Raw genomic sequence first — 27,957 nt, 5'->3', positions numbered from 1 at the left:
TGGGGTTCTGGCAGCTGTATTTTTGCCCAGGGAATTTGCCAGTTCTGGGCCTGGTGTTGGAGGTAAGAATCTGTGATTGCCCCAAGAAGAGGGTATTTCTTGTCATTAAAAACAAACAAACAAACAAACAAAATGATTTTAAAGTTCATGTGATACTGAAGAAAGGCCCTCAAAAGTATTGTCAGGCTTTCCATAAAGCATCTGTTGAATTGTGTCTGTAGATGGTTAAATTCTTAGCTTTCTGTCCTCCCTCCCTCCCTCTCTCTCTCTCTTTTCCTTCCTTCCTTCCTTCCTTCCTTCCTTCCTTCCTTCCTTCCTTCCTTCCTTCCTTCCTTCCTTCCTTCCTTCCTTCCTTCCTTCCTTCCTTCCTTCCTTCCTTCCTTCCTTCCTTTCTCTTTTCTTTCAAATTCTACCACAAATTCTTCTACAACTGCCTAAATTTCCCCAAGCTACTGAGGCTAAACAGGTTTTATCTTTCCGAAGACCATCTCTCAGAGCCTCTGACAAGTCCCAAGCAAGGAATTGTCTGAGATTCAGACTTTGTTTACAGCTGTTAGCCTGTGATCTTTCTTCACCAGAACCCTTTGCCTCCCCGACCTCTAGTACATTTTCCTCTTTTTTTTTGTTTGTTACTATTTGATTTGATGTGCTATCTAAATATTGATGCACATGTTTTCTTTTCTTAGGCAAAAAAGTCAAGGCTGGACATTATTTTTCTTGAGAATATGGAATATACTACCCCATCATCTTCTTATTAATATTGCTGTTAAGATATACGTAATCTTTCTGATGTTTGATCTTTGTATAAGGCACATAGATTTAATTTTCTCTGGAAAAATTCTGTGTCCAAATTTCTTAAATTTTATGGTATTGTTCCTTGGTATTTTTATAGTTCCATCGTAGTTGCAAGATACTCACCAGATCCTTCAGTCTACAATTTCATTTCGCTCTGCTCTGGGATATTCTAATGATTTTTCATTGATATCTAGTCTCCTCCATTTTTTCTTGTTCTGGAACTTCTATTATTCAGATATTGTTCCTTATAGTTTATTCCTTTAATTTTACTGACCCTTACCTCAAATTTTCCATTTTTTTTGTCTTTTTCCCTTAATTTCTAGGTTACATTTCTAATGTTATTCTCCATGTCATCTATGTATTTGATATCATATCATATCTTTAAATTACAAAGATTTTTTTCCCTGTGAATTAATTTAAATTATATCTATATATCTATATAGAGAGATAGATAGATGATAGATAGATAGATGATTGATAGATAGATAGATAGATAGATAGATAGATAGATAGATAGTAGATAGCATCTTCCATATAGGTGGCTGCACCAACATTTCCACCCTATATCCTCTTCCAATAACTTGTCACCATCTAATCAACAGGAAAAGCTCAATACTTCTCCTCTGAAATCCCCATCAAGAGGTGGAGTTCAAGTCCCTTCTCCTTGAATCTGTTGTGATGGACAAAATATAGCTAAGGTGATGGTGCGTGACTTTCAAGATTGGTTTGGAAAAAGTGACGAGACTTCTGCCTTGTGAGCTTAAATACTTTGATTATAGGATTATAGCCCTGAGCCACTGTGTAAGTGGTCCAGTTGTCCTGAAGTAATCAGACTCTGAGGAATCCCATCTAGGCATGGAGGGAGCACATGAGAGAGACAGAGAGAGAGAGAGAGAGAGAGAGAGACAGAGAGAGAGACAGAGAGAGACAGAGACAGATAGAGACAGGCAGACACACAGACACAGAGGAACAGAGACACAGAGAGACAGACAGAGACAGACAGACAGATGGACGAACAGACAGAAATAGACAGGGAGAGAGGAAAAGAGAGGGAGGTGGAGAAACCATGGCAAATGATAAAATTATTGTTTAGTCCAAAGTCAGTAAAATTGTGTTTAGCAGCGATGGCTAACCAGAAGAGTAATCTATTTTATTTTTTGAGTATAACAAACACAAATTAATACTGCATTATATATTAGCACATATATATTTTGCATACTTGTAGAAATTGGAATTTTAAAATTTTTTTCTCCACATATTCTCTAATTTCCTCAAATTGCTTTATTTATTTATTTTTCTCTGATTTTTATAACAGATTTTTTCAAATATCTTGATTTATAATTTAACTAGATATATAATATTATGTTTTAAACAATTTTTTCCTCAGAAAATTTTGGAAATTATTCAATTTTCTTCTAAAACCCAATTCTGCCATTGAAAATTTCTAGTCAGACTCTGACTTTCATTTGTTTATAGTATACACACACATGCACGCATACACACACACACACTTTGGGTATATTTGAGCTGACAAGCCTCTTCTCTCTCTCTCTCTCTCTCTCTCTCTCCCCCTAACCTCTCTTCTTCTCTCTCTTTGTCTAGATTTCCTATTAGAAGCTTAGCAGACCTTCTGCATTTCTCTTTGTTTTATCCATATCACCCCCTTTTAAATTTTGCTTTGATTATATATCATTTGAAGTAATTTTTTTCAAATGATTCTTTTTATAAAAATGTCCTACATTTTTTCCATCCCCTTAGAAGATACGATTTAATTATTCTAAAGTTCTTTACTCTTCTGTGACTTATTTCTTGTTCCCCTGGAGAGTGATGCTCCATTTATTAAATGAGGCTCTTTTTTTTTTTGTGCTGTGGGATTTTCTAAAGTGTTAGTGACATTTTGTTATTCTTTTACATTTGTATAAAAAGGTTCGTTAAGAGGCTTAAATGATTTTTCTCCTTCCTTGCAAGCCTGACCGTTAAGTGTGCATGAGGACTACATGCAGTCCAAATAGGATCATCAAGCAGCCAAGCTGTCCCTATGCAGTGAATGATGGCATCTGCTAGGTTGGCCTGCCACACTTCCACAGATTTGCCACAAAAGACACAATGAACCAAAATAGATTTAGACAGTTCATTACTCTAAGCCGAGCAGGTAGGCTGAGCTTCATGTTTGTATCAGTTTCCCTTGCTCTCCAAGACCCAAGGGGGTGATGTAGCTAGCATTGTGAACCCACTGTGCATGAGCTGGTGTCACAGCTAAGAGACACTGAGCCCAGGAAACTCCTAAGGGAATTGCTAGCATGACTTTCATTTCTCTGGAATGTAAATGAAATCTTCAGGGGAATTCTACTATCCTGGAATATTACCGAACTATTTTCTATTTGTACTATTCTGGAATGTAAATTAATCTAAGCAAATTGGCTGTTAATACCTAGAAGTGACAAAATGTGAGATATTTATGAAAAATTATCTTTCTACTAGGATAGATTATGTCTATCAGGATCAAGAACTTCAAAATAAACTGAGCAAATGGGCAACGTGAAGATAACGATGTCCCATATCCACTACAATGCATAGATATTGGTATCTATCCATTGGTAATATACAATTTTGGTATCTATGCATTGGTAATATACAATTTTGAGAGTCATAATCACTTCTAGGAAGATATTTAATTAAATGTTCTTATGCTGTTGGTAAAGGTGGGAGGTGGGGAGGTAGAAAGGAGAAGCCAGTCAATACAGCTGATTGTTGGGGAGGAAGTAAACTGACCAAAGTGTCTAAATTAAAGTTAAAAATAATACATCCATCTCAGTTTTCTCCTATATTACTCTCATTACATCTACTTCTGTCCTGATGGTTGGTATAGCAATAACAGTCACACATTCACTTTTAGTTGCCCATAAAGTCTTCATAATGTTCATTCATCTGAGTTCCATCAGTTTGTTCCCTGTGCTTCTTCTAATCTATATATATCATTTTCTTTTCTTTTTTTTTTTTGGTAGGTAGAAAAGGAAATAACCAAGACGTTATTAGGCTACTATATTGAAGGAAACTAACCTTCTTTAAAAAAAAATGATGCAATTGTACTGAGTCAAACTGAAATTGTAGCTCCAATTGCGCTACAATAACTGGTTTAATTTACGTTATTAAATAAAATATAACTAAGAAGGTTGTATTAATTTTTATTTTATTTTTTGCTGGAGAATCGCCAAATTTCAAGGATATTTAAGATCTGAAGAATGTAATTACTTTGTATAATTAGCAGACCTTATTTATAAAGTTTAATTAAAATCACTAAGTCTAAGGTCCATCCTTATTGAAAAACCTTTAAAAAATCCCTTTACCACTGATGATTAAACAAAGTATTTAAACTATTAAATAGCAATTTGTTGGATGATATTTAAAATGTAATGATTATAAAATTGTAAAAAATTGATTTAAAATATTTAAAAACAGACTTAATATATCTTTATTAAAAGTTGTTTTAAATCTATTTAATTAATAGAAAATAGTGCATGACAGTATGACAGCTCATAATAAAGAAAATTGAGCATTACTTATTCTTTTTATTTATACACACTGATAATTATTACACATTTACTTGTTTTCTAGTTATTCACAAATATATTTTATATATACTCTCACATATTTGAAACCAAATTTAATTTTAATTTGAAACCAAAAAAATAAATTTTAATCTCAAAAAATTTGTTCATGTTTTTTGTTTAAATATCATAACTATAAAGTATATTTGAAGGTATTCTTTTCAAGTTTGCCTAGACAATCTCATTTCTGTTGCCTAAATTCTACAAAAAGTGTTGGTGTGTGTGTCATGGTGACGTGGTGAAGGGGGCAGATGGCTTTTTGTGGTTAGTACTGTATTATACAATTCAAAAACAAATGAAAGTGGGATTATAAAAATCATTTCTTTTTTATTATGTATTTACTTCTTACGCTTCTATTTATATGCTTTCTCTTTACTACTAATATCTTCTTGACAATTTCTTAAGTTGAAATTTTTGAGGATTTTTTGCATTATTTATAATTTGACATCGCTAACTATGAAATATTTGATATTTTTCTTCTATTTTAATATCCTTAAATAACGATTCTTATTTTCTTTTGTCATTTTCAATTTGTATCCATTCTGTTTTTAGTGAAACAGAACCGATTTTTGGTTGAAAAAAGGATTCAACATATTTCCATATAATTTCATGCTTAATTTCATCTGTGATCCTTTTCACATAAAAATAAAGACAACACACCATTGAAATTCAATAGCTTAATTTTATTTTTTCAGCTAAGTTGTTTACTTGCATCTTTTAGTCATTAGTCAAGGGAAAAGAAAATGAGATGAATTTTCATTCAGTTTAAAAAAAAAAAGGCCTGAGTTTGCCAATAAGTATCTCTGCCCATGAGAACGAATAAATACTTCAGCTGCTGTAGCCACTGATGATATTTCAACTAAATCCTCCCTGCTGAATTTAACAATTACTTAAAATTTGATATAGTTACTAAACAAAATAGTATGAATGGAATGGATTGAAGATACAACTAATGATGCAAGTTTTCTCAAGCAAGAATTTAATTTGTTTTTAACTCCATTGAGAAATGATTACAAAAAACTTTATATTTTGCTTAAAACTTTTAACCACCCCCCAAATTCAAGTATTTTTTAAAACAAGATACAAAGTATAAAAATAAAATGCTTTTGAGCTTATTAAAATTTTATGTGATATTAAGCAAAATAAGCATGGGAAAAAGAAAAAGACAAAGTATATTTTTTAAACAGATAGTAGTAAAATAAGTATATTATAAACCAAAAGCCATTTAAGTGTTAAAAGTCTATAAGACTTTCAGGAAGTAATATTGAGAAATACTTAGGTTTTGAGGTAAGTGGGCTTGTAACTGTATCTGTTTAATATAAAGCTAGTATATTTTGTCATTTCATAATATTGTTTAAACAGAAATTATATACAGACTTTACATAATTAAATTTGTTTAACAGTTAATTATAACAGGCTATGATTGGGATTTGGAATGTTCCAGAATATTCAGAATTTAAATTATTCATCTAAATTATTTATGTTTAGCAAGCAAAACCACTATGATAAAATGATGACAAGAAATTAAATAAAGTAATAAAAATATATTGGGATGGAAGTTTTAAAAATCATAATTAGTGCAGAAGACTAATTTCAAAAACTATATTTTTATCATCAATGACCACACTTTATATAAAAACTCTATTTGGTCACCAAAAGGAATAAGTATATATTTTAATAGATGTTAAAATTCATGACTTTCCTCAGGGTATGCTTTTATGCTTAAAGAAATAGAGTCAAGACATATACATATCAGCATAAAAATTGAAAGAGGAAAAGGATCAGAGAATAAAAAAATCAAAGAGTATTGTAAGAAAAGCTATCCAGATTACTAAAATTTATATCGATTTGGTTCAACGAACACTTGCAAAGCATGTACACCATGTTAGAATCAGGTTGTTCAATGATAAGTTTTTTTTTTTTTTTTACCTTGCTATGACCTGCCAATATGAAATTTAACATATCAGTTACTGAAATATTCTGCAATTATGTATTTTATAGTCCAGTATATATTTTCACGAGTATATTCTTATTTCATTCAGCCATCTTATTTTGTTATGTTTATAGTGATTTTTAAAACTCCTATTCTTTAAAGGCAAACATTTTGCCTAGGGTGGTATGGTGTGTGTTCGGGCACAGGGGTGGCTAGTATAAATTATTTGTTTTAACTGTTCTCTTTACTAGGACAATTCTTCTCATAAAAACATGCATTTGTTTCTCTATTTTGTTTTATTAGTACACACAAATAAACATGCTGTTAGCAAATAAATTTCAAGGGAATTAGGGGAAAATAAACAGGTAAGAAAAATAAGCTGTGATCATTTTACTCTTCAGGCAAATTATCCTACAAATCTGTTTCAGCCAAGTTATATATCACAGATAATTTTAATAAAGAATAGGCATCTGGTGAAATTTATTAGTTGTTTGTAACATTTTTGGGCTATGACTTTTTGGACATAAATATATGTCTGCACACAAATGAAACATTCTTAACAAAACACCCCTTGTTTTAAACCAACTGAATGCATACCTACAATATGCATAAACTGACTCTAGACCAATGTCCAACAACAACCCTTCTTTGAGACATTTCACTATTGGACTAATTCACCCTGCGATATATATATATGTATATTTTTTTAATCTTAAACAATGTGTTTAATATTGGCAGAAAAACTTTAAAAGGTTTCTGGCTAACTGAAAACATATTCTCTCAGGAAAAATAAAAACAATATGTTCCAATACAAGGAATTTTGTGGTTAAAACATTATCAAAAATGAAGACTTCTGACAATAAAAGGGGTTTAAAAAGTAACTGATGAGGTTTAAAGAAAAAAACAAGATTGCAAAATATTTTAAGAGCAAAGTCTAAATTTCAAAAGAAAGTAGCACTACAATGTAGTTTAAAATTATTATTCAAAAAATAGAGAATGAAAATTTTTATTTGGCACTCTATAACTGATTAAAATGGAAAAAAGGTCAGTTTATTTTAGAGACCAGATTTCAGTTGATATACTGCTTTTGACCAGAAAACAAATTAAATGTATAGCCACACTTTCATGTTTTGAAGTGTGACTTTTTGGTATCTTACTACTTTCAAATCATTGCTCTTGCTACTTCCATATCATTGCGCTTACATGACTTACTAGTTTTCATCATTTTTTCTCTAAATTTGTGAACATCTGACTATTTGTGTTTTGCCTTTAAATTGACATTTTTGGATGATTTTACACAGCTAATCCATGATCTTAGTTGCTCAACTAAGAGCAAGATGTCCTGCCATTCTTCTGATTAAATTAAAGTAAGGTAATTATATTTCATTTGGAAATACTTCTAATTCTATGTGTGCTCTGTGTGTGTGTGTGTGTGTTTTTCAATATTCTACACACTTCCTTTGGCTTGCATGTGTCTGTAGAAAAATACACTGAGAAGGAAGTCCAACCACCAACATAAGATAACAAGAAGATAAGTTACAGAATATAAGAAAGTATTTACAAAGATACTGATAAAGGGATGTTATCCAAAATGTACAAAGAATTCTTAAAATAAATGATAAGAAAACAAAACACTCAATTAAAAAATACTCTAATGACCTTAAGAGATAACTTGCCAAGGAAAATATATGGATGGTAAAAAGCACATGAAAAGACCTTCTACATCATAGGTCATGGGGAAATGCAAATTAAAATAATGAGTTACCACTACACAATGCTGAAATGCCCCAAATCTGGAACATTGGCGACACTCTTAATTGTTCCTCATTCATTGCCAATGGCAAAGAAAAGAAGTCATAAAAACCCTCATTTATTGCTGGTGGGAATGCAAAATGGTACAGCCATTTGGAAGGCAATTTGGAGGTTTCTTACAAAACTAAACATACTTAACCATATGATGCAGCAATCTTATTCCTTGGTATTTACCCAAAAAAGCTGAAAGAATTTAGGACCACACAATAACCTGCACATGGATATGTATAGCAGTTTTATTTATAACTCACTGTCAACATTTGGAAACAACATAGATATCCTTCTATAGGTGAATGGATAAATAAAATATTATTTAGTACTAAGAAAGAAATGAACTTTGTAGCCATGAAAAGTTATGGAATAACTTTAAATGCATATCACTAAGTGAAAGAAGCCAATCTGAAAAGGGCTACATAATATTAGATTCTAACTATGTGATATTCTGGGAAAGTCAAAGCTATTGTAAAAAGATCATGACTGGCAGAGATTGGTGTGCAGGGAAAGAGATAAAGAGGTGAATGACAGAAGATTTTAGGGCAGTGAAAATACCCTGTAAGAAAATGATAAAAGATATATATTATTATACTTTTGTTTGAAACCATAGAATATACAATATCAATGGCAACTGTAAAGTAACCTTGGCCTCTGAGTGGTTATGATGGTTCGATGTAGATTTTTCCAGTTCTAATTCTTACATCTCCCTTCTACAAGTATGTATGCCAAGGAACTCCCTAATATATTATTCTAAAAGGCTGCATCATATAACAGAGAATATATGCTATTTGCTTGTTATCTGATGACTGAAAAGAATTTATACTAGTAAAATGCTCTCTGTATTTCTATCTAATCAGATCTCAAGCTTTAAAAACTGTCTCTAGAATAGCTGGAAAATATCCACTTACGATACTTTGGGGATTCACATTTTTAATCTAATTTGCTTTGGCACCATTTAAATTTTACCAATTAGGAACAAACTATGTTTGGGAATACTTTGAAATTATTTTGGTTTTTCAAAGGAAGTTATTACCTGCCTAGATGCACTATAGTGTGAGACGAAGAATGTATTACTAGCCGCTGGTTTTGAAGTCCTGCTGGTTTATTACCTATTTAAATAAAGATTTGTTCCTGATAGCTTTTTCAAAATCTGACCTAAAGAAAAAGGAACAGTGTCCATTAACACATTCCTTCTTTTAAAAGCCACACGTTACTCAAAATGGAATATTCTATCAATAAAGATCCAACTTAAAAGTTTTAGGAAGAACCAACTCTCTCACTTTATTGTAGCATCCATCATAATCAACATCTCAGTAGTCAGTTGTGGCTTGTACGTAGAAGGTAAATATACTGATGACTCATATATTTCAGTTCATTTCAATAGTGAGGTTCATGAAAAACCTTGAAGATTATAGAGACAATGGGAAAAAATGTTAAGAAGTGGGAAAAAATTTTCAAAAATGGGAGGTAAAAGACTATAGGATCAGCCTCAATTAAGAAGATATTGATTAATGCTAAAAGCTACAGAGGTCAGCAGTAAGAAAATGCCTAGAAAGAAGAATGTATGAGGAAATGTGCGACAGGAAAATAAATTAAGTCAGAGGTCAGGAAGCATTATTATCCAGTTTTGAGTCAAGGTCAATATAAGAACAATGAAATAATGAAGAAATCCATGATTTCTGAAGTTAAGACACTGGTTAGAGTAGCAAGAATACAAGAAGAAATTACAAATTTTGAATATTTATAATATACTAGAAACATACATAGGCATTTCATAAATTATTCTATTCTAGCAATGTCTTCATGAAAAAAAAAATGCTGATCTACAGTGGCGACTTGGAAAATCATTAACAACTACTTCTTCAGAGCGGGAGTCTTGATTTGCAGAGTCTGCCAATTCCTGTGGTATAACCATCACACTACACTCAATTTAAAACTACCACCATGGCATCAACTGACATGCAACCATCTGGAAAAATGAGCAATGAACTCTTGCAAGCTGGCCAACTGTCGGCTGATATCTCAATAGCAACAATCTATTAATGATCGGAGTGGCTGCCATTCTAGTATTGTACACCCACCACGATTTACTTTTTAACATAAGGCCACAAATATCTTCAGATAAAGCTGAAGATGTCATCACCAGTATATATACTAATAAACATACGTATTTCATAACAAAGGCCAGTGGTCCCCTCATTGAATGTCTGAAATGTAAAAAGAAACAAGAGAATGCTCGCTATCCAGATGCAGACACTCAGTTCGTTCGTGACTCACAACTCTCTACCTCTGATCTGCTGGACTCAGGATAAGCAAACACATATGAACTAAATTTGGCGTTAGATTTGACTGCTGGCTTGGAAATCGTGACAGAATGGATGTCAAGAAAAATTGAAAAGCTCGGTTGTCTTGGAACTTTTGGGGGATATTTGGAAGAGACCCTACTTAACTGAGAAGTTTAGTGATTCAATTCAATTTAAGCAGTAGCCAAAATAGCAAATGTTCCTTTAGAAAAATTTCTATAATAGTACACATTCTTACAGCTCTACTTCTTACTCGGTAAAATAATTTTAATCCTGGGCTGAGATTTAACATCTTAATCTAAAATTCTGATTTAATAGTTTTATGTAATCTATAAATGTATAAAATATAGTTTAAAATGTGAAGTTAGTGTTCTAAGGAGAGAACCAAAGTTTTATACATTATATTCCAACAAAATTACTGCTCCCTTTCCCATATCCAGTCCATCTACATGGAAACATATATTTTCTTCATTTTAACGTTTAGTTATAATTACCAGATGCCATGAAATGCAGTTTTCCAATTAGCAACATAATAATAACGCAATAAATAATATTCTTTAGTAAAAATGATGTAGAAATTTAACTTATGTGAATATTTAAGAATTCACCAGAAACTTTATTTAAGTGCTCCTTCTTGTACTTACTCTTTAATAAAAAGCAACTAAGAACTTAAATATATGAACATATACCAAGTATGAGACATTAATGAGCAAACACAGCAAGATACATCGCACTTTTTCTCTTTCCTTACTGAAAAGAACATTATTCTTCAGTACAATGAGGACAGAATTTAATTGAATATATAATCATATATTGTCTTTGAAAAAGAAAATAAGAGGGCCTTGGTAGAAATTTATGCTACCATAATAATTATTTCACAGGTTTCATGGCCATTAAACACACACCTGTTACTGATAAATTATACAGAGACTCTGCAGAGCAAGTTTATGTGAGATTTAATAGATTTTTCAGCAATAGAGATTTCTCTTGAGTTTTTGGTAAATCAGCCAGCTACTCAAATTTCACATAACCTTCATTATAAAATGATTAATTTCCTAAAAGTTCTATGTTTGAAAAATGATGGATTAAGTTGTAGATTAAATTTTTATTCGAATTAGAATAATTTGCAGTAATAGGTAAAGTTTTTCTAAACTTATTTGGTACAGAAAAAAAATTGAGTCATTTTGTATTATCATTCTGCTCTTATAATTAAAGTCCTTCTATGTAATTCCAACTATTACTAGTCTGTCAATTCATTGGCCTAAAAGCAAAGAAACAATAGTTTTTAGAAAATAAATCCATTATTCTCTTTTTATCTAAAACGCAGTTCAATAAAAGTAAGTTCAAGGGACATATAAAGAGGTGAATTTTATAAGATGTTATGTGACAAACTGAAAAAAAAAAGAAAAAAAGAGATGCAGTAGGTTCTGGGGTGGTTAGTAAAATGGTGACTGACTATTAGAGAGAAATATACAAAAAATTAGGCTATGGAGGGGAAAGTAAAGATGACAACATTCACAGCTTGATGGGCTAGTAAGCCACTGGAGTGTAGTATGAGAGGAGGACAGTTACGTTTTTAGGTACTAAGTGTGCGTTATTGTGTCATGAAGGTAGTAAATGAACTTGTCACCTATATACATGAATAACCTTGATATTCGATAGCATATTATATAAATAACTTCACAGAAGAGTTTAGTGAATATGTGTTACCACTACTTCCAGTAAGAACCTATAAATAAAAGAACGAGTGTGGGTGCCATTTATAAGTGAGCATTCCATATTTAATTTCCTTTATATTGGGTTTTTAAAATAAACAACAGTTGACAGTAGACATTTTGTTTTAAAATGTTAATAGGGAGCCTATTTCCCATCATTTTAACTGGGAAAATATAATGTTTACACATCGAAACCAAATTCAGTTTCTAAAAAGTAACTAAGACAGAGTAAAATCTCTGTGTATGATTAACATGCTATATATTTAGTATGTAAAACGCTTCAACCGGTATTATCTGATAACTTAAAGTTTAAGGGGAATTAACATGGCTTCTCTAAATGCTTACAAAATCTTAGTTGCACATTCTTCTTTGACAGACTGTTATCTTGAAACCATCTGTGGGTGGTTTTGAAGTTCTACCAAGTATATCTGGAATGAAGCTCAAGATCATCCTAAATATTGTCGTGTTAAAATATTATAGTGAGCTTTGAGGATGTAAGCATATTTTCCCTATATCACTGCTGACTAAAATGTCATTGTATTGGAAGATATAAATATTGTTATGCATTTTGAGAATTAAATCAAGACGTGGTCTGCCTAGAAAACATCAGGGTTCTGCAGGACATGCTTTTATTTAAAAATGCTGTAATTACTTCTTACATGAGAATTAGTATAAACTAAGTCCCTGCAAATACTCATGCTGTTCACCTTATTTTGTGGTGTTTACCTACCAGGGAATAATGTCTATACTCATCTCAATGTTCAAATGTCCCCTCATCAAGAAGGTTTTGGTAACCATTTCATCTCAAGGAGTCTCGCCATCCTCTAACACATCATCCTTCAAAGACTTTTTCTAAAATTATCTATCATATTTGTTTATGCTCTATTCTTTTTATGGCTGCACTTAATAAGGTTCAGATAGAAAATAATTGCATACCAATATTCTCCATTCCACTATGAAAGTTAGGTCTATATATATTGAGCAGTTAAATGTTTTTGTTGTTGTTGTTGTTTGTTTTCTTAGGGTTTTTGTTTGTTTGGTCATGTTTGGATATATTTTTAAGTCATCTTTATAGAAAAGACAAGACAAGAAAGGAATAAAATGTACTACTGCCACCAAGCATACTGGAAGGCTAAAGAAAAGTCTACATTAACCTCAGTACTGCATGCAGAGGCCAATTTACAGGTACAAAGGAACACTGCTCAAAATTGGCACTGCCTAGCAATTATCTCTAAAGCACCCAGAAAATAGATTGAAATGCCCAGTTGGAATAGCCCTGTATCTTGCAATTTAAGACTAAAATATCTAGTTCTTTCAAAAAAGGATTAAACATAAGCTTAACACTTATTCTAAAATTTAAAAAGCTTTTGTATCTTTTGTCATTATGGCCACATTAAACACAAATGTATTTAAACAGCATTAGGAAAGCACTTATTGCTAAGAACATAATAATACTAGACTCCGTTCAAATTTACTGGCATATCTCGCATAGGTCAAATACGAAGCGATGTCAAAGCTGCTACGTTAACCTGCAAACAATCACAGAAAAAAAAAAAAAAAAAAAAACACCACAAAATGAACGAGTACAAACGTTGTCTTAATTTGACTACATGCAGGAAGCAAATCTCTTTCTAAAAACCGTCTTTTTTAAACTATATATTTCTAGTCAGAACTCTAAAATGAAAACACTGAAATACTACATGGGAATACAGTTACTAGTATTGTAATAACTATGTGGGTACCGAATTTATCGGAATGATCACTTCATAAGTTATATAAACGTTTAATCACTGTGTTGTACACCTGAAATTAATATAAAATTATATGTCAACTATAATGGAGGAAAATAAAAATATAAAAATTTTTAAAAAGTTAGAATTTTATTTTTGTTTAAAACAGTTTGGTGGTCTGTGGGTGAAACTATTTTTGTTTTTATGAACTGTATTTTTAGTGTTTTGAAATAAGTACTTTTAAGAAAACAAATGAAATCTCTGACAAAGAAAGTTCCACTTAATTCAATTTAAGCTAGAAAGGTAAATTTTTGTCTACGATTTGCCTTGAATCTTTTATAAGAGGCTAGCCTTAAATAAACATTGGTCTTGCAATCAAAACCCTAAAATAATAATAAATAATAATAATAATAAAAGAAAGAAAAAGAAAAAACTGAAATATTGAAATAATAATTAAAGATAATAAAATAGAACTTATTATTCAGGTGATTTTGTATATGCCTTTTGCTGTAGAAATAAGTTTTAAATCCCTTGGTTGAGAAACCACAATCATGTGACTAATTTGTAGTTTATAGTTTTGGGGGTGTTTGTATTTGTTTAACTATGAAATCCCCCATATCACCGCTTCTAAGATCAAAACTACAACTATAGAAACCTTAAATTGAGCAGTATTGCATATTGGAACTTGTATGTGCTTTATTATTTTGTAAGAGAGATCACATATAGATCATTAACTTTTCTTTTCTTTAAAGAAGACATGACAGTATGTCCTGGAACCTAGTGCACTTAAATTTATAAAGTAACTTGCACTTAACCTCATTTGATTTTTTTGTTTCCAGCTTACATTAATTGCAAAAACATTTACTAATTTGGCTTTCTCATTTAAATGATTTTGAGCTAATCAAAAACCTAGATTATTATTGTTCAATGTGGCAGAATCATTATTAATTCATGTATTTTGTGTTCAGTTTTGTCTTCTGGGGAGATGCACCAATTTTCCATTTACTGTGTACCACCTAATGTTTATATGAGAAAGCAAAATATTTCAACTCCATAGTTAAGATAACAAATATTTGTTGCTGTTTCTAGAAGGTTTTTTTTTGAAATCGTAATGGCTGAGGAAACATTAAAAAAATATTAATATGTAGCCATACATTGAAGGTGCCTGAGCTTTTAGGGGATTGGAGATTAGGTGTCCCCCCATTCACTAGAAAATAAGATATCTTGGTTCCAAAATATTATCGATGTTGAATTAATCTGGTAGTCTAACTAAACACACATAGACACTCAAGCAATTGCTTGGTAGCATATATATAACTATCTTTTTAGCTATATTGAAGTGCTAAAATATTTTCTCCCACTTAAATTTGCTGTTTAAAGTATCCTGGCTTAAAATCAGATTCCTCATCAGCCTCTCTCTTAAAGCTACATTGAGCTGTATCGCCAGCTTAAGGCACTTTTTAAAGACTAAATAGTCTTTGAAATTATTTTTTTAAATTATTTTTTATTTAAATAGTATCTTAGTGTAAGATTGAGAACCTTAAAAGAATGGATAATCCTGATAAGAATGTAGGTCCAAGATATTTTTCATGAATCATAACAAAGCAGTTTTTCTAAAATAATTTAAAATCAGAAGCCCAAGTGGGTGGCACTGGCTTAATGCCGTTAATGTTTCTAAAAGTTTTTATGTTTAGATTATATGCCTGATTCATATTAAAATATCTCTAATTAGCATTGTTTTCTAGAAAATCTGACATCATTAAATATTTTTGTATTTTACACGAGCCAGTTTATATATGGTATTTACATCATTATTTCCTATAGCCGCATATTCTTTGTACCTTTTGTAGTTTCATTTGCTTTAGTGGGTTTACACCTTACAGTCTAACACTCTATATGGTTCTGAGTGTTTCTCATGGTTTTAGCATCTGTATAAAGAAACAGGTCCATGTAAAAGTTTAAATGACTAATTGATGTATGGTATCTCTCTTTAGATATTTGCTTGTCCATTTGCTCAACATATTGTTTTTAAAACAAACAATAAAGATTTTCTTATTTCTCAAGAGAAAAAAAAAATCACCTGAGAATTTTTAGTATCAAGAACATTACAGTTTTTAAAATGTCCCAGAGGATGTTTCCAACTCTCTGATCTTTCATGGAATGTGATGTTTCTCCAAATGCTCACTTGAGATCCAGTTCATCCTGGGAAGACTACAGTCCTGGTTCCAACTACTTCTCACTCTGCTGTAGCCAGGTTTGACTTGATTGTACTCATATTATTTTTAAGAGCAAAAGAGACACAACTCTAATACCATGGATGCAGCTGGTTTTTCTGAAGTTCATGAATGTTTAAGGTTGGGTTATTCTCTCATGGATTACGTTTTTTTTTTTTTTTTTTTTTTTTTTTTTGTTTCTGGGAGATTGCTCTTCTAGAAATTTCCAATGATCACTTATTTATGAAGCATTGCACATCAAAAAACCCTTCCAAAAAAATAAACAAATAAATAAAAAAAATAAATGTGTATGCCTTGATTTTCTAATCTTGACATTTAATAACATTAATTCATGCAATGCAAATTCCAAAACTACTTTATTTCCAACTTATGTACAAGTATCACAGAGCTGGAACATGGAAGATTTGACACTTATTGTTTTGTTCCTGGCTTCTAAAGCCTGTACTGTATCTGAGACACAGTCCTAATCTTCCTGTTATTCTTATTTACTATTTTCTCCTTTTAAAGGTAGACATTTTATAAACAGAGAAATTATATTTTCATCACTGTATACTTAATAATATCAGAGTAGTACCTAGAAACTCCTCTAGATTATTTATTGAGAGAATAAATACTTCCTTCACAGCGGCTGTATGTAGCCCACAAGTCTACAGAAAAAGACAATCAAGAGGCCAAATTTAAGTCCTAAAGATTAAACTGAACATGAAGACTAATAGGCTTGAAAGAAAGCTAAGCTGGATCAAGCACTAATGGCAATGAGAAAGGGAAGAAACATGACAGCAGATTTAGAAGAACCCAGAAAAAAAATAAAATAAAAATTAAGCTCTTCAGGAAAATGTAGAAAGCTCCGGCAAACTAAGGAGGTCTAGGGTGGGTTTTTTCAGTCTTGGCGCTGCTGACATTGAGAACTGGATAATTCTACAGGAATCTGCCTTGTGCATTTTAGGAACTTTAACAACAATATCCCTGGCCTCTGCTAACAAGATGCTGGTAGTGCTCCCCCTCCCCAAGTGGTGATAACTAAAAATGTCTCCAGATGTAGATGAATGTCCCCTGGGTGGCAAAATTGGCGCAAGTTAAACACTGACCTAAGGTATTCTGAATTCATCATTCTCATAAGACAGTACTAAAGATATAGAGTTGAGATAAATCAGCAAAATATAGGACTCATTCCATTATTTTCAATAATGAGGCAGTTTAGAGTAAGAAAGTACAAAATATTTAAAATGTTGAAATATTTAAAAGTAAGATGAACAGTAAGATACTTGTGCAAACAAAAGCAGTTGGTTCTGAAGAGAATAAACTTGTTAGAAACAGAAAGAGTCATCGGCTACTCAAGAAAGAGCATGAAGGTAGATCCTGAGTTATAAATTATGAAAAGACAAAGCCATGGTAAACTAGGGGGAACCATGTGCCTCTGAATCAAAGGGAAGCTCAGGTAATCATCTGAGGAAAAGAGAACTTTAAATATCTATAGTATTCTTGATCTGCTAAAATACAAAGCAAACATTATTGTTCTACATATTGAAAGCCATTAATTCTTCAAGGGAAAAAAAATAGGAAATTAAAAAGTAATTTAACATAGTTTCTGTTTTTCAAGAATCTCAAGCAATTGAGAACTCAAAAATACTTACAAACAACAGTTTTAAGAGTTTATATGCCATATGTATTTTGTACACAGAGAAAGATGGTGTCAATGAGATATGGTTAGGTCTGAATGGCTCGTAGGCCCCAAGAATGACTTTCATGTCTCTGGATTGTCTATGTTCTCACTGTGTCGAGAATATATAGATAGTTACCCTGGTTATTTTAAAAAATAAATTATTATGTTTTTACTTCCCAGAGCAAATTAATTTACTATGCTGACTCAGAATCAGGTTTATCGTTGCCAAATTATGTTATTAATTTTGGGGTGTTTGGGGATTTTTCTCAATTTCTGGTTTTGATTAAAAATCTATTTTTAACATGCTTTTCTCTGCTTGAGAATAATTATTACATAAAATACAGAGAAAGTTTGTATAGTAAATAAAATTAGCAATTCCCTAAAAACTTTATATTTGTTACAGCTAAAAGTAAATTCAAGACTTTAATGTCATTATTTATTTTATTTGAATATTTGGAAGCCTAGAAATTTAAAATTATCTGTCCAGGGCAACTGACTCAGGCAATGAAAACCAATGGTTAGAAGCTAAGTGTAAAAATACATTAAATTAATAAAAAATAGTTCATAATCACAATGTTTCTCAAATCTTAAACTGCAAAATTTGAATATTTTTATAGAAGGTTTGCAATATAAAAGCAACAAAGTGTAAAAGTGGATTACCTGAAGTTCAACGTTTAAACCCTTTGCTATGGAAGGTGATAAGTGGGGAGCAGGTATCATCTTGTGTGTAGAAAATTTTTAAAAGGTCAATATTATGATTATCTTGCTAAAAAAAAAAGGAGATCTTAAACCTAATATATTTGGTTTAGAATGTATTTTATAGAATTATTTAGATGAAAATGCTTCTTACTCATTGCGAGCTTAAGAAAAATGCTTTGAGTTCATTACTGGTTGGGTTGGTATCTTAGAGAGTGGTTGGTATTGGTATCTTAGTATCTCAGAGTTATGATGGTGACAAGTTCTTAGGCTTCTTCTTTGTCTCTATCTCTCTCTTTATTTCTTCTCTTTTTTTTATCTAAATGGGATTTTTAAATACTCATACTGTGCATTTAATATGATCCCATATTAAAAAAGAAATCTCTATATAAAAAAATATATGTTAAGTATATATAAAAGTCAGTTAATTTAACCACTGAGAAATTTAGTGGCGGAAACAAGGTTACATCCCAGGTCTTCTGATCGACAGTTATACTCTTTTTCTAAGGTTCCTTCAGCTTTGACTCAATGAGAAATGAAGGTGTTTTTTCCCTTTGTTTTAACTCTTAAAACAGTAATGGGTTTGCATCTGAGAAGTTCTATGCCATTCATTCTTTATAGGATTTGGTTGGCTAATTGGCATTTTGAAATTTTTCTCCCTCTTCATGCAATTGCTTTTTAGTCCTGTCCTCACTCCACCAGTATAATTCTCTCCACTATCCCTATTGTGAGCTTGCAATATATTTCTCATTACGATGGAAGTGTTACCTCTATATTCCTATATGTAAGAGGGACATGTATTACTCTTATGCCTAAACTAACCTAGAGGCATTGAATCACTTACCATTAATATCACACACCTACTCTAAAAGAAGTAAAAACTGGAAGTAAAATTTCTGAAAGAAGGAAGAATATATAACAAATTTATTGTAAGTAATGTTGGAAAAATATTGAGGGCATTTTAAATTTTTCATACTTTATAAAGAAAAAGTATCTTAGCTTTAACTTAAGTTCATTACAGTGCATGCAATGTATTTTTATTGAAATAGTCTATATTGCATGTTGCCTTTCTGGCATATACCAATTTATATATCAAAAATAAGGCTTTTAATTGTGAAAGTTACTAATGCAATAAAAATACTTAATAATAAGTAATTAATAGAGGTATATACTATACTATAGACAAGGGAGATTTTAAAATAGTTATTCACAGGTCATGACATGAATAAATGATAGAACTAAAAAATGGATTTGAAATATAAGCTAAAAACAGACACCATGTACATTAAAAGTAAACAGAGCTACAGCATCTAATATATTTCTGTTAATCCAGTAGGCAAGCACATACTATACAGAAAAGAACTGGTGAAACCATGTCATAAATCATGCCTGTCCCCATTTAGGTTTTCTGATTTGCTTTTATAGAGCAGAGTAAGGAAGAATAAACTTTGAGTTGTATATCAAGATGCATATATCTGAAGTATTTACCAGCTTTAATTGCTTATAGTGATTTAAAATTCTAGACTAGTTTTTCCTACCAAAGAGGCAACTGGTATCAGATGACTCTGGGAATTAAATTCAATACAAATCAGATCAATTTAATCAACTAAATATTAAGCTCTTCTCTAAGAGCTAGAAACAAATAGCGATATAAAGTTCTTGATTTCAAGGTATCATATTCTTTGGAGAGAGAACAAATGAAAGTACCTAAGAAGCAGCTTGTTCATCATGAGTGAGTACATAATGTAAGGATAATTCAATTTACTATCATTTATTATGTCCTCATTAAGGACTAGATGAAGGAAAATAGACACGAAGAAGCAAATAACTGCTATGTCCAAGAAGAACCAAATATTTATAGCTTCTATGGTTCAGGTTTCTATTATTATATTTTCATGTGATTGGTTTCATGAACTAAAATTTGTCTATTGAAGCAACCATAAAATTTACCTGAACTCTCTGATCATTCAATCAGATAAGGCCTGTGATAAGTCCGCTTCTGTGTGATTTCTGTAAATATTGCTCAGGTTGCTGTTTTTTCCCTCCCCTTTCTACTCAACATGATGTTTAATTTTTAATGTCACCTTTCCCATATTGCCAGACATTTTTAAAAAACTGAAATAATTCAAACTTAAAAAAACATATCAAAGTGCTTTAAAATCAATGAACATATATTCTCTCAAAAATAGTCTTTCTTACAACAAAAATTTTTAGCATTTTTAATTATTTGGATGAAGCTATTAAAGTGTAGGTTAAAGCAAAGGTCACCAACAAAATAATGTATCCATCATAATTTTATAGTGTTAACATATGACACATTAGCATGTAATTATATGTTTTCTTTTGATAGTGTGTTTCACCTCTCTTTTTTCCTTGACATATTTTCATAGACTGTCTATAAAAATAGTAACCCTAACTATTAAAATGAATTCTTTCTTAAGACATGATCTAACTTCAATTAGATTCAGATAGTGATAAGAAAGAAAATTGCAAATTAATACAATGCAGTGTATAAAAGCATGTACTGTTACAGTAATGGTATGCCACACTTCTCATTGCATTCCCAACCACAGCTAATTTTCCTTGCTATCTTTGATAATCAAATAGAATAAATAACTTGTCTTTGTTCACATCATATCACAATAAGTAAACTACTTTTGACTGCTTGTCTTCTTATTTATTTTTCCCTTACATAAATGTATCCATTGTGGGATTTAACAGAAATAAATAACACGCATATCTGAAATTTTTTTTTAATAAAAAAGCACATTTTTTTGGCCTTAGGTCATATTTTTAATGACATTTGCTTTCTCATTCTGTAGAATATTAAACAACTTTTAAACATGTATTTTATTCCTTATGGTGGTTAATAGCAATGTGAATGATAAATGTAATTCATATATTATTTGCATATGCATTGTCATTTAAATGACTATATTGACTTATAGTTTTCTCACTATCATTGATTTCTAACTTTAAATTCTAAAATTGCAACTTTTAGTACTTCTTTAGTCCATGAATTAGACAGAATTAATCCTAGTAAATGAATTCCTATCTTTATCATGCTATATTCATTCAATCCATAGTTTTTAAAATCATAATTTGTTTTCCATTAACAAAAATTGCTTTAGGAACATTTAGAAAATCAAATTAATAAAGACCAATGGTCTTAATAATCTTCAAAATGTCCTTACTAAAACCTATAAGGAAAGAATCTAAATATTTTCCATTTCCATGCAGACTTACCTTTCCAACGTATTGATAATCAGATCCTGTATATTCCTCCAGTAAGAAAAATTGATTCCACATCCAACCACGTTTTTGACGGTGCAGAATTTTGCCATCACTCCTAGGTACACGTGGGCCTAAAATTCTTTGCTGAGGCACAGGAGTCCTTCTGAACATTATCTCTGGAGAACAGAAATGTGGCAGGCACACCCAGAGTAGAAACAGTAGCAAAAATTGATATATTGTCATAGTTCACTTCTTGAAAATTCCCAGTGTGGATGAAGAGAAAGTTGTCTATTTTATTGTGTTGAATTTTACTGTGTTTCAACTGGTTTCCAACATTTCATCAATATTTTAGACATGTTTCCAAAAGCTTCAGAAAAAAAAAACAAATAAAAAAAAGTCAGTTGATAACATCATGAATGTTACCTGCCACTTTAAACTTAATGTGATGAAGACTAATTAATACTAGCAACCAAAATATTTACTTTCCCTCTTTTTATAAAATAATGATTAGTTTTGGGAAACATTACTTATCTAGTAACATGTCTACAATTGAAGAAAAGATAATGGTAATTTCTTTCAAATGCATTCTAAAGAAGGGACACATTAAGCTTTTATTTCTCTTTTTCTTCGAGCACTTGAACAGTTTTCAGAAATTATAATCTCTAAATAGAGTAAAGATTTGGTTAATTTTGCATGCTAATATTTCCAGAGTAATTTAACATAAATTAAAACATTAAAAACAAAACATTAAGTAAACTATAGAAAACATGTATGTTGTGCAATGCAATGATACTTAAATGTTTTTTAAACAGCAGCACAGTTTCTTCAAATGTGATCCTGCTCAGAGGTAAAAGTAATGCCAAAAACAAAAAACTAAATAAGAGCATCTTTGGCTAAAGATCTCTCCTCTCTTTCCATTAAATTGGTCTGTGAAACACCTAGAATTTCATAAAATATATACTAATAAAATCACTACTACATCAAATCCACTTATAATTAATTCTATTGTTTAGAAGGATTTAATCATGCTGTCAGTTATAGTTTTGATATGTTTGGGAAATCTGTCCACTTCTAATCACGCCCACTACCATCCCCTGCCAGTCTAGAACTCCAAGATGCCCAGACTTCTCTCCACCTCCTTTCCTGCACTTATTTTCTCAACAAAATATCCCAAGTAATCTTGTTAAAATGTTAGTCAGATATGTCGCTTCTCTGCACACAAAACATTTCAATGACTTTTCATCTCATTTTGATTAAGACCCAATATCTTGGAAACGACCTCATCTTCTGTACTTGGTTTCATGATTGCTGGTCATGTTCTGATTTCACGTTTTACCTCAGAATCCCCCTACTCACTCTCCTAGATCAACTACCTTTCCAAAGTGTTCTTTTTATTTCACCTTGCAACACATATCATATGCTCCTCGCCTCATCCAGGTCCTTTCTACTTGACCCCTCTGCCTAGAATGCTTTTCCCTATCGATATCAACTGCAGGAGACCCCTTGCTTCCTTTAGGTATTTCTTCAAACCACTCCTAACATGTCATATATACTAATATACTACATGTGCTTTATTTCTTCATCGTGTATATATATGTCTGCCTGCTATAATACCATGATGGAGACTCTGCTCTTTCTTTGCTATTATTTTCACAATGCCTAGAACAGAATCTTATACCTAGTAGGTACTCAATAAATGCTTTGATTGAATGAATGAATGCATGAATGAATGAATTATACATTGATTCAAACATGAGTAGCGTTACTTACTCTTTGTAGTTCTCTCCAAACATTTATGTATGAAAATACGTATTTTAAAATTATAATTAATTTTATTTTTCATTTATATTATCATTAGAATATTTTTATTAAAATTTTCATTTTATTTTTTACTGTTACTGTTTTCTGTTAGGCATGAATTTTATTTTAAGATGTGATAAAATATTTGATATAAAAAAGTGGTTTGGGAACTGAACGGACTGTATTCTACTTCCCTAATGTGGCAATGCATTCTAAGTACTCCAGTACTGACATTTATGCTTTCATCCACAATGATTTGTAAGCAATCTGTTTACTTTTTTGTTTTATTATTAAGAAGATTTAAAGGTTAATGCAAACATGCTTTAGAAATAAGATTAATGGTGAAACAGTATTTCTCTTGAGTGTATTAAATGACAGTGGAGCTTTCCACAGCATGTGAAGCGTACAACGTGACAGATGTAAACTGTATTAAAATACATCATGTTATGCTATACTTGGAGTATAGAAATTATCTGATACACAAAATGGTTTTACATCACAAAGCACTAACTTTACACAAACTCAAATTGATTAGATTATATGTAATAAAACCATTTACCAAGATGATGTTTGTCTCTTAACAAGCTTTTTCAGGATATATTAGATATTATTTTCCAGAAATTTACTCTGTTCCTAAGAGTTAAAACAGAGTTTGTATAATTCAGGATATCTGCTCTCTGCCACAAAAGATTTGAAACCTATTGAAGCAACAGTCACTCTTCTCTCACCTCTTTTTCTTTTTAAAAATAATTGTCAGCAACTCTATGTTATAGCTGTGATCATTTTCAATACAGTTATAACTTTACCTATCATTTTATACACTTAAATGCCAATATTTTGGTGAAGGAGTAGGTGGATACTGTATCTGTAAAAGTTGTTAGTAAATAATTGGAACTCTACATATGCATGGAATCTTTTTTTCATTATCGTTCTTGTTTCTATTATTTAATGATACATTTCTTGAAGGATCTTGGGCAAAATACATCATTTAATACTGATTTAAGAACATTAAAATATGTTTAAAATATATTTTGCTTAAGTATCATTTGATAAAACCATTACAATGATAAGATTTAATAAAAATAAGAAAAGTAAAAGTTTTCCATTTTGATTAATTTGATTTATAATTTTTTTCTTTAACAGATTGGGCCTAATTTAAGGTCAAAAAGATGTTCTCATGTTCTCTTATTTTTTTTCTAGTTTGATAGTCTTAGTTCTTACATTATATGTATGGTCCATTTTGAATCATGCTAGGTATATGGTGCAAGACATGAATTGAAGTTTTTTGTGTTGCTTATGAATATCCAATTGCTCCAGAATCAGTTGTCGAAAGCCCATTCTTTCTTCAATGAATTGCCTTTGCACTTTCATCAAAAATCATATATGTGGGGGTCTATTATTGGACTTTCTTATCTATTTTATTCATCTATGTCTCTATATTTATACCAATAGCATAGTCTTAATTACTATAATTTACATCTTAAAATTGAATGATGCTAGACCTCCAACTTTGGTTTTTTAAAAAAATTGGTTATTTTAGGTCTTTTTCATTTTCTGTTTAATTGTTATAATTACCTTGCAATTTATATATAAAAACCTGTAGGGGTTTTGATTGAGATTGCATAAATCTTTGGATGAATTTGGGGAAAACAGACATCACAGCAACATTGACTCTTCTGACCTATGACCTCTGCGTATGTCTACATTACTGAGTTCTTCTCAGTAGCGTTGCAAAGATTTCAGTATACAGATCTTGCTGAACTCTTTCTGGATGCATAGGAGATGAGAAGACTCAGGACAAACCACTGCTCCCGAGATTGGAGAGACAGACTGGTGGATAGAGGGAAGTCTGGCTTACCAGCATAAACTCGTGAGCAAAAACCACCCCAGAACCTGTAATGGGGTAGAAACCTGAACTGCAATTGATAAAGTTGCTGGAGGCTCAGTGCACACAACTCTGAAGGTTAATTCCAGGGGACCCAGACAGAGCAGGGCTCAATATGTGAGATTTACTTGCAGGACCTCAACCTGGTTTCCACAGTAACTATCTGAGAAAAACCCCTGTGCTCCCGACAAAGGGAAGGGGAAAGGAAACACTTGGATCGCTGTTCAAAGCGAGGCTTGCCCTCAGAAGAAACTAGCTCACCAGAGCCCCCTCTTGCCATCCTGTCCCAAGAAAAGAAGGAGAAAAACTGAGAAACACTTGTGAGGACCACAGTCCAGAGGCAAGGCTCACTGAAAGACGGTTGTGTTAATCACAGGCTATGAACGCTTGCCCTCGTCCCACACACCCTAGCCTCCAGCTACTAAAGGAGCATTACAGCAGTTCCGTTTCCCAGCACATCGAGTCTGCCAACCAAAAAAAAAAAAAAAAAAAAAAAAAAATTGCAAGTCTTTCTTGTACCAAAAGGAGAAAAGCACACATTGAAGAGACAGAGCAAGCATCAGAACCAGACCTGGCAGGGACGTTGACATTATTGGACTGGGAATTAAAGCAGCTATGATTAATGTTGTCAGGGTTCTAATGAATAAGGTAGACAGACAGCATGGTAGAACAGATGGACAATATAAGCAGAGAAATGAAAACCCTAAGAAAAAACTAAACAGAAATGACAGAGATAAAAGAACAATGTAACAGAAACGAAGATCACCTGTGACACTTTTATTAGTATAACAGGCATGGCTGAGTAAAGAGTGTGAGGACATATTAGAATCTTCAAAGGCTTATACATTCACTCTTATACATTAGTCCAAATCCATAGAACGTACACTAAGGTAAACTATGTACTTTGGGTGATAACGATGTGTCATTGTAGGGTCATCCTTGGTAAAAAAGAAGAAAAGAAAAAGTACCACGTTGATAATGAGAGACTATGCATCTGTTGGAGGAGTGGTTGTATAGGAATTCTCTGTACCTTTTCATTTTTTTTGGAAATCTAAAACTGCTTTCAAAAAATGAACAATCAATAAATTAAAAAAAATGAAATAAAAATAAAAAGAGGAAATTATGTGATACAAACTATTTGTCCAAAGGTTAATCTTTCCTAGGTATGGTCTATGTAGCTAAAGCCTATTAATTAGCCTTTTCAAAACTTTGCTTCTCCATTGTAAATACCAGAAATAATCATTCTTCCAGTAGATGACTCAAAATACAGATTATCTTTCATACTTACCTTTGACCTGGTACACCTCTTAAATCGTCCATCAATATATCCCCTTGCTTTTGTTTTATTCTTTCATGGCTCTCCACTCTTTTTTTTTTTTTTTTCTCCTTTTTCTCCTATTCTACATGCTACCACAGAATTTTAAATCATCATCATTTCATGCAAAAGAGTGTATAATAATATCTACTAACAAGTTTTCTTAACCTTAATCTTTCTTATTTAAAACATATCCTACAGGGTGTTAGGTAAATTAATTTTCCAAAATCTACTTCATGAAGACCCAAATCAATTAAAATTTTTAAATACGTCTACTACTGGGAAGATAACATCTGAACTTTTAGTTCATTGCAATATTGAAACCAGATGATTTAAAAATATATATTTTACATTATACTCAATTCTTTACTTATTAAGTCCAGAGGCTGGCCTCTGGACTGTGGGTCTCACAAGCGTTTCTCAATTTTTCAAGCCTGATATGTAACTTCTTATGTGTATAAACTACTCCTCTATTAATATATAATTCCAAATCATGTCTAGGCGATTATATTTTATTGAATTTCCCTCACTAGTTAATAGCATGCTGTTGTGTATACATATGTATAAGTAAACATTTCTTTAATTAAGTAATTAGTATGTTTCAAAAACAATCTTTCTGAATAGGTTGACTATTAATGGTGAAAAATAAAAGCTAAATTTTAGAGTATGAAAATATTATGTAAGGGAGATGTACTTGTTTGAAATTGTAAACAGACCTATAATTAGAAGGAATCAAGTGGGTTGAGAATACAGTTAAATATCTCCTGGAATAAAAATGCAAAAAGAAATTAATGAAATTCTATAACATTAATTCCCAGTTTGTAAATTTCATTCCAAGAAATTCTTTCAAAACCACATTTCCTTACTTTAGTCTCAAAAATAATTTAATATGAAAATTAGATGAAGTTTAAGAATGATTAAAGAGATGCCTTAGCATGCTGCATTCTGTAATTCTTTAGTCCAGTGTTTCTCAAACTTTAATATATATTCACATCTCCTGGGACTCTTGTTAGATACCTGTGTTCTCATTCAGCAAATCTGGGGTAGGGTATCAGAGTCTGCATTTCTAACAAGCTCCCCTGTGATGCCAGTGATGTTGGACCATATACTTTGAATAGCAAATGTGTAGACCTCTCCAAACCCAAAATCATCTTCGGAATGTGTTTAGGACATTTTTCTGTTTAGTGACTCACAGCTCAGGTACATAGCATATTACACTGATGGAAAAATAAAAAATAAC

At 31.5% G+C, this 27,957-nt stretch overlaps 1 protein-coding gene across 1 annotated transcript in view; it reads right to left on the bottom strand.

Annotated features, from left to right (window-relative positions):
• Positions 1 to 27,957, bottom strand: part of LOC107506592 (cadherin-10) — a 130,015-nt gene that overhangs the window by 51,230 nt on the left and 50,828 nt on the right. The window contains exon 2 of the mRNA XM_016137284.2: positions 21,730 to 22,084. Coding sequence (XP_015992770.2) covers positions 21,730 to 21,960 — 231 coding nt within the window. The 5' untranslated portion in view covers positions 21,961 to 22,084. The remainder of the gene's footprint in view (positions 1 to 21,729; positions 22,085 to 27,957) is intronic.

This window comes from Rousettus aegyptiacus, unplaced genomic scaffold (genome assembly GCF_014176215.1).
Source record: "Rousettus aegyptiacus isolate mRouAeg1 unplaced genomic scaffold, mRouAeg1.p scaffold_m13_p_8, whole genome shotgun sequence".
NCBI classification, from domain to species: domain Eukaryota; kingdom Metazoa; phylum Chordata; class Mammalia; order Chiroptera; family Pteropodidae; genus Rousettus; species Rousettus aegyptiacus.
The sequence above is the reverse complement of the archived record's forward strand: the minus strand, read 5'-3'. Positions and strand labels throughout refer to the sequence as shown.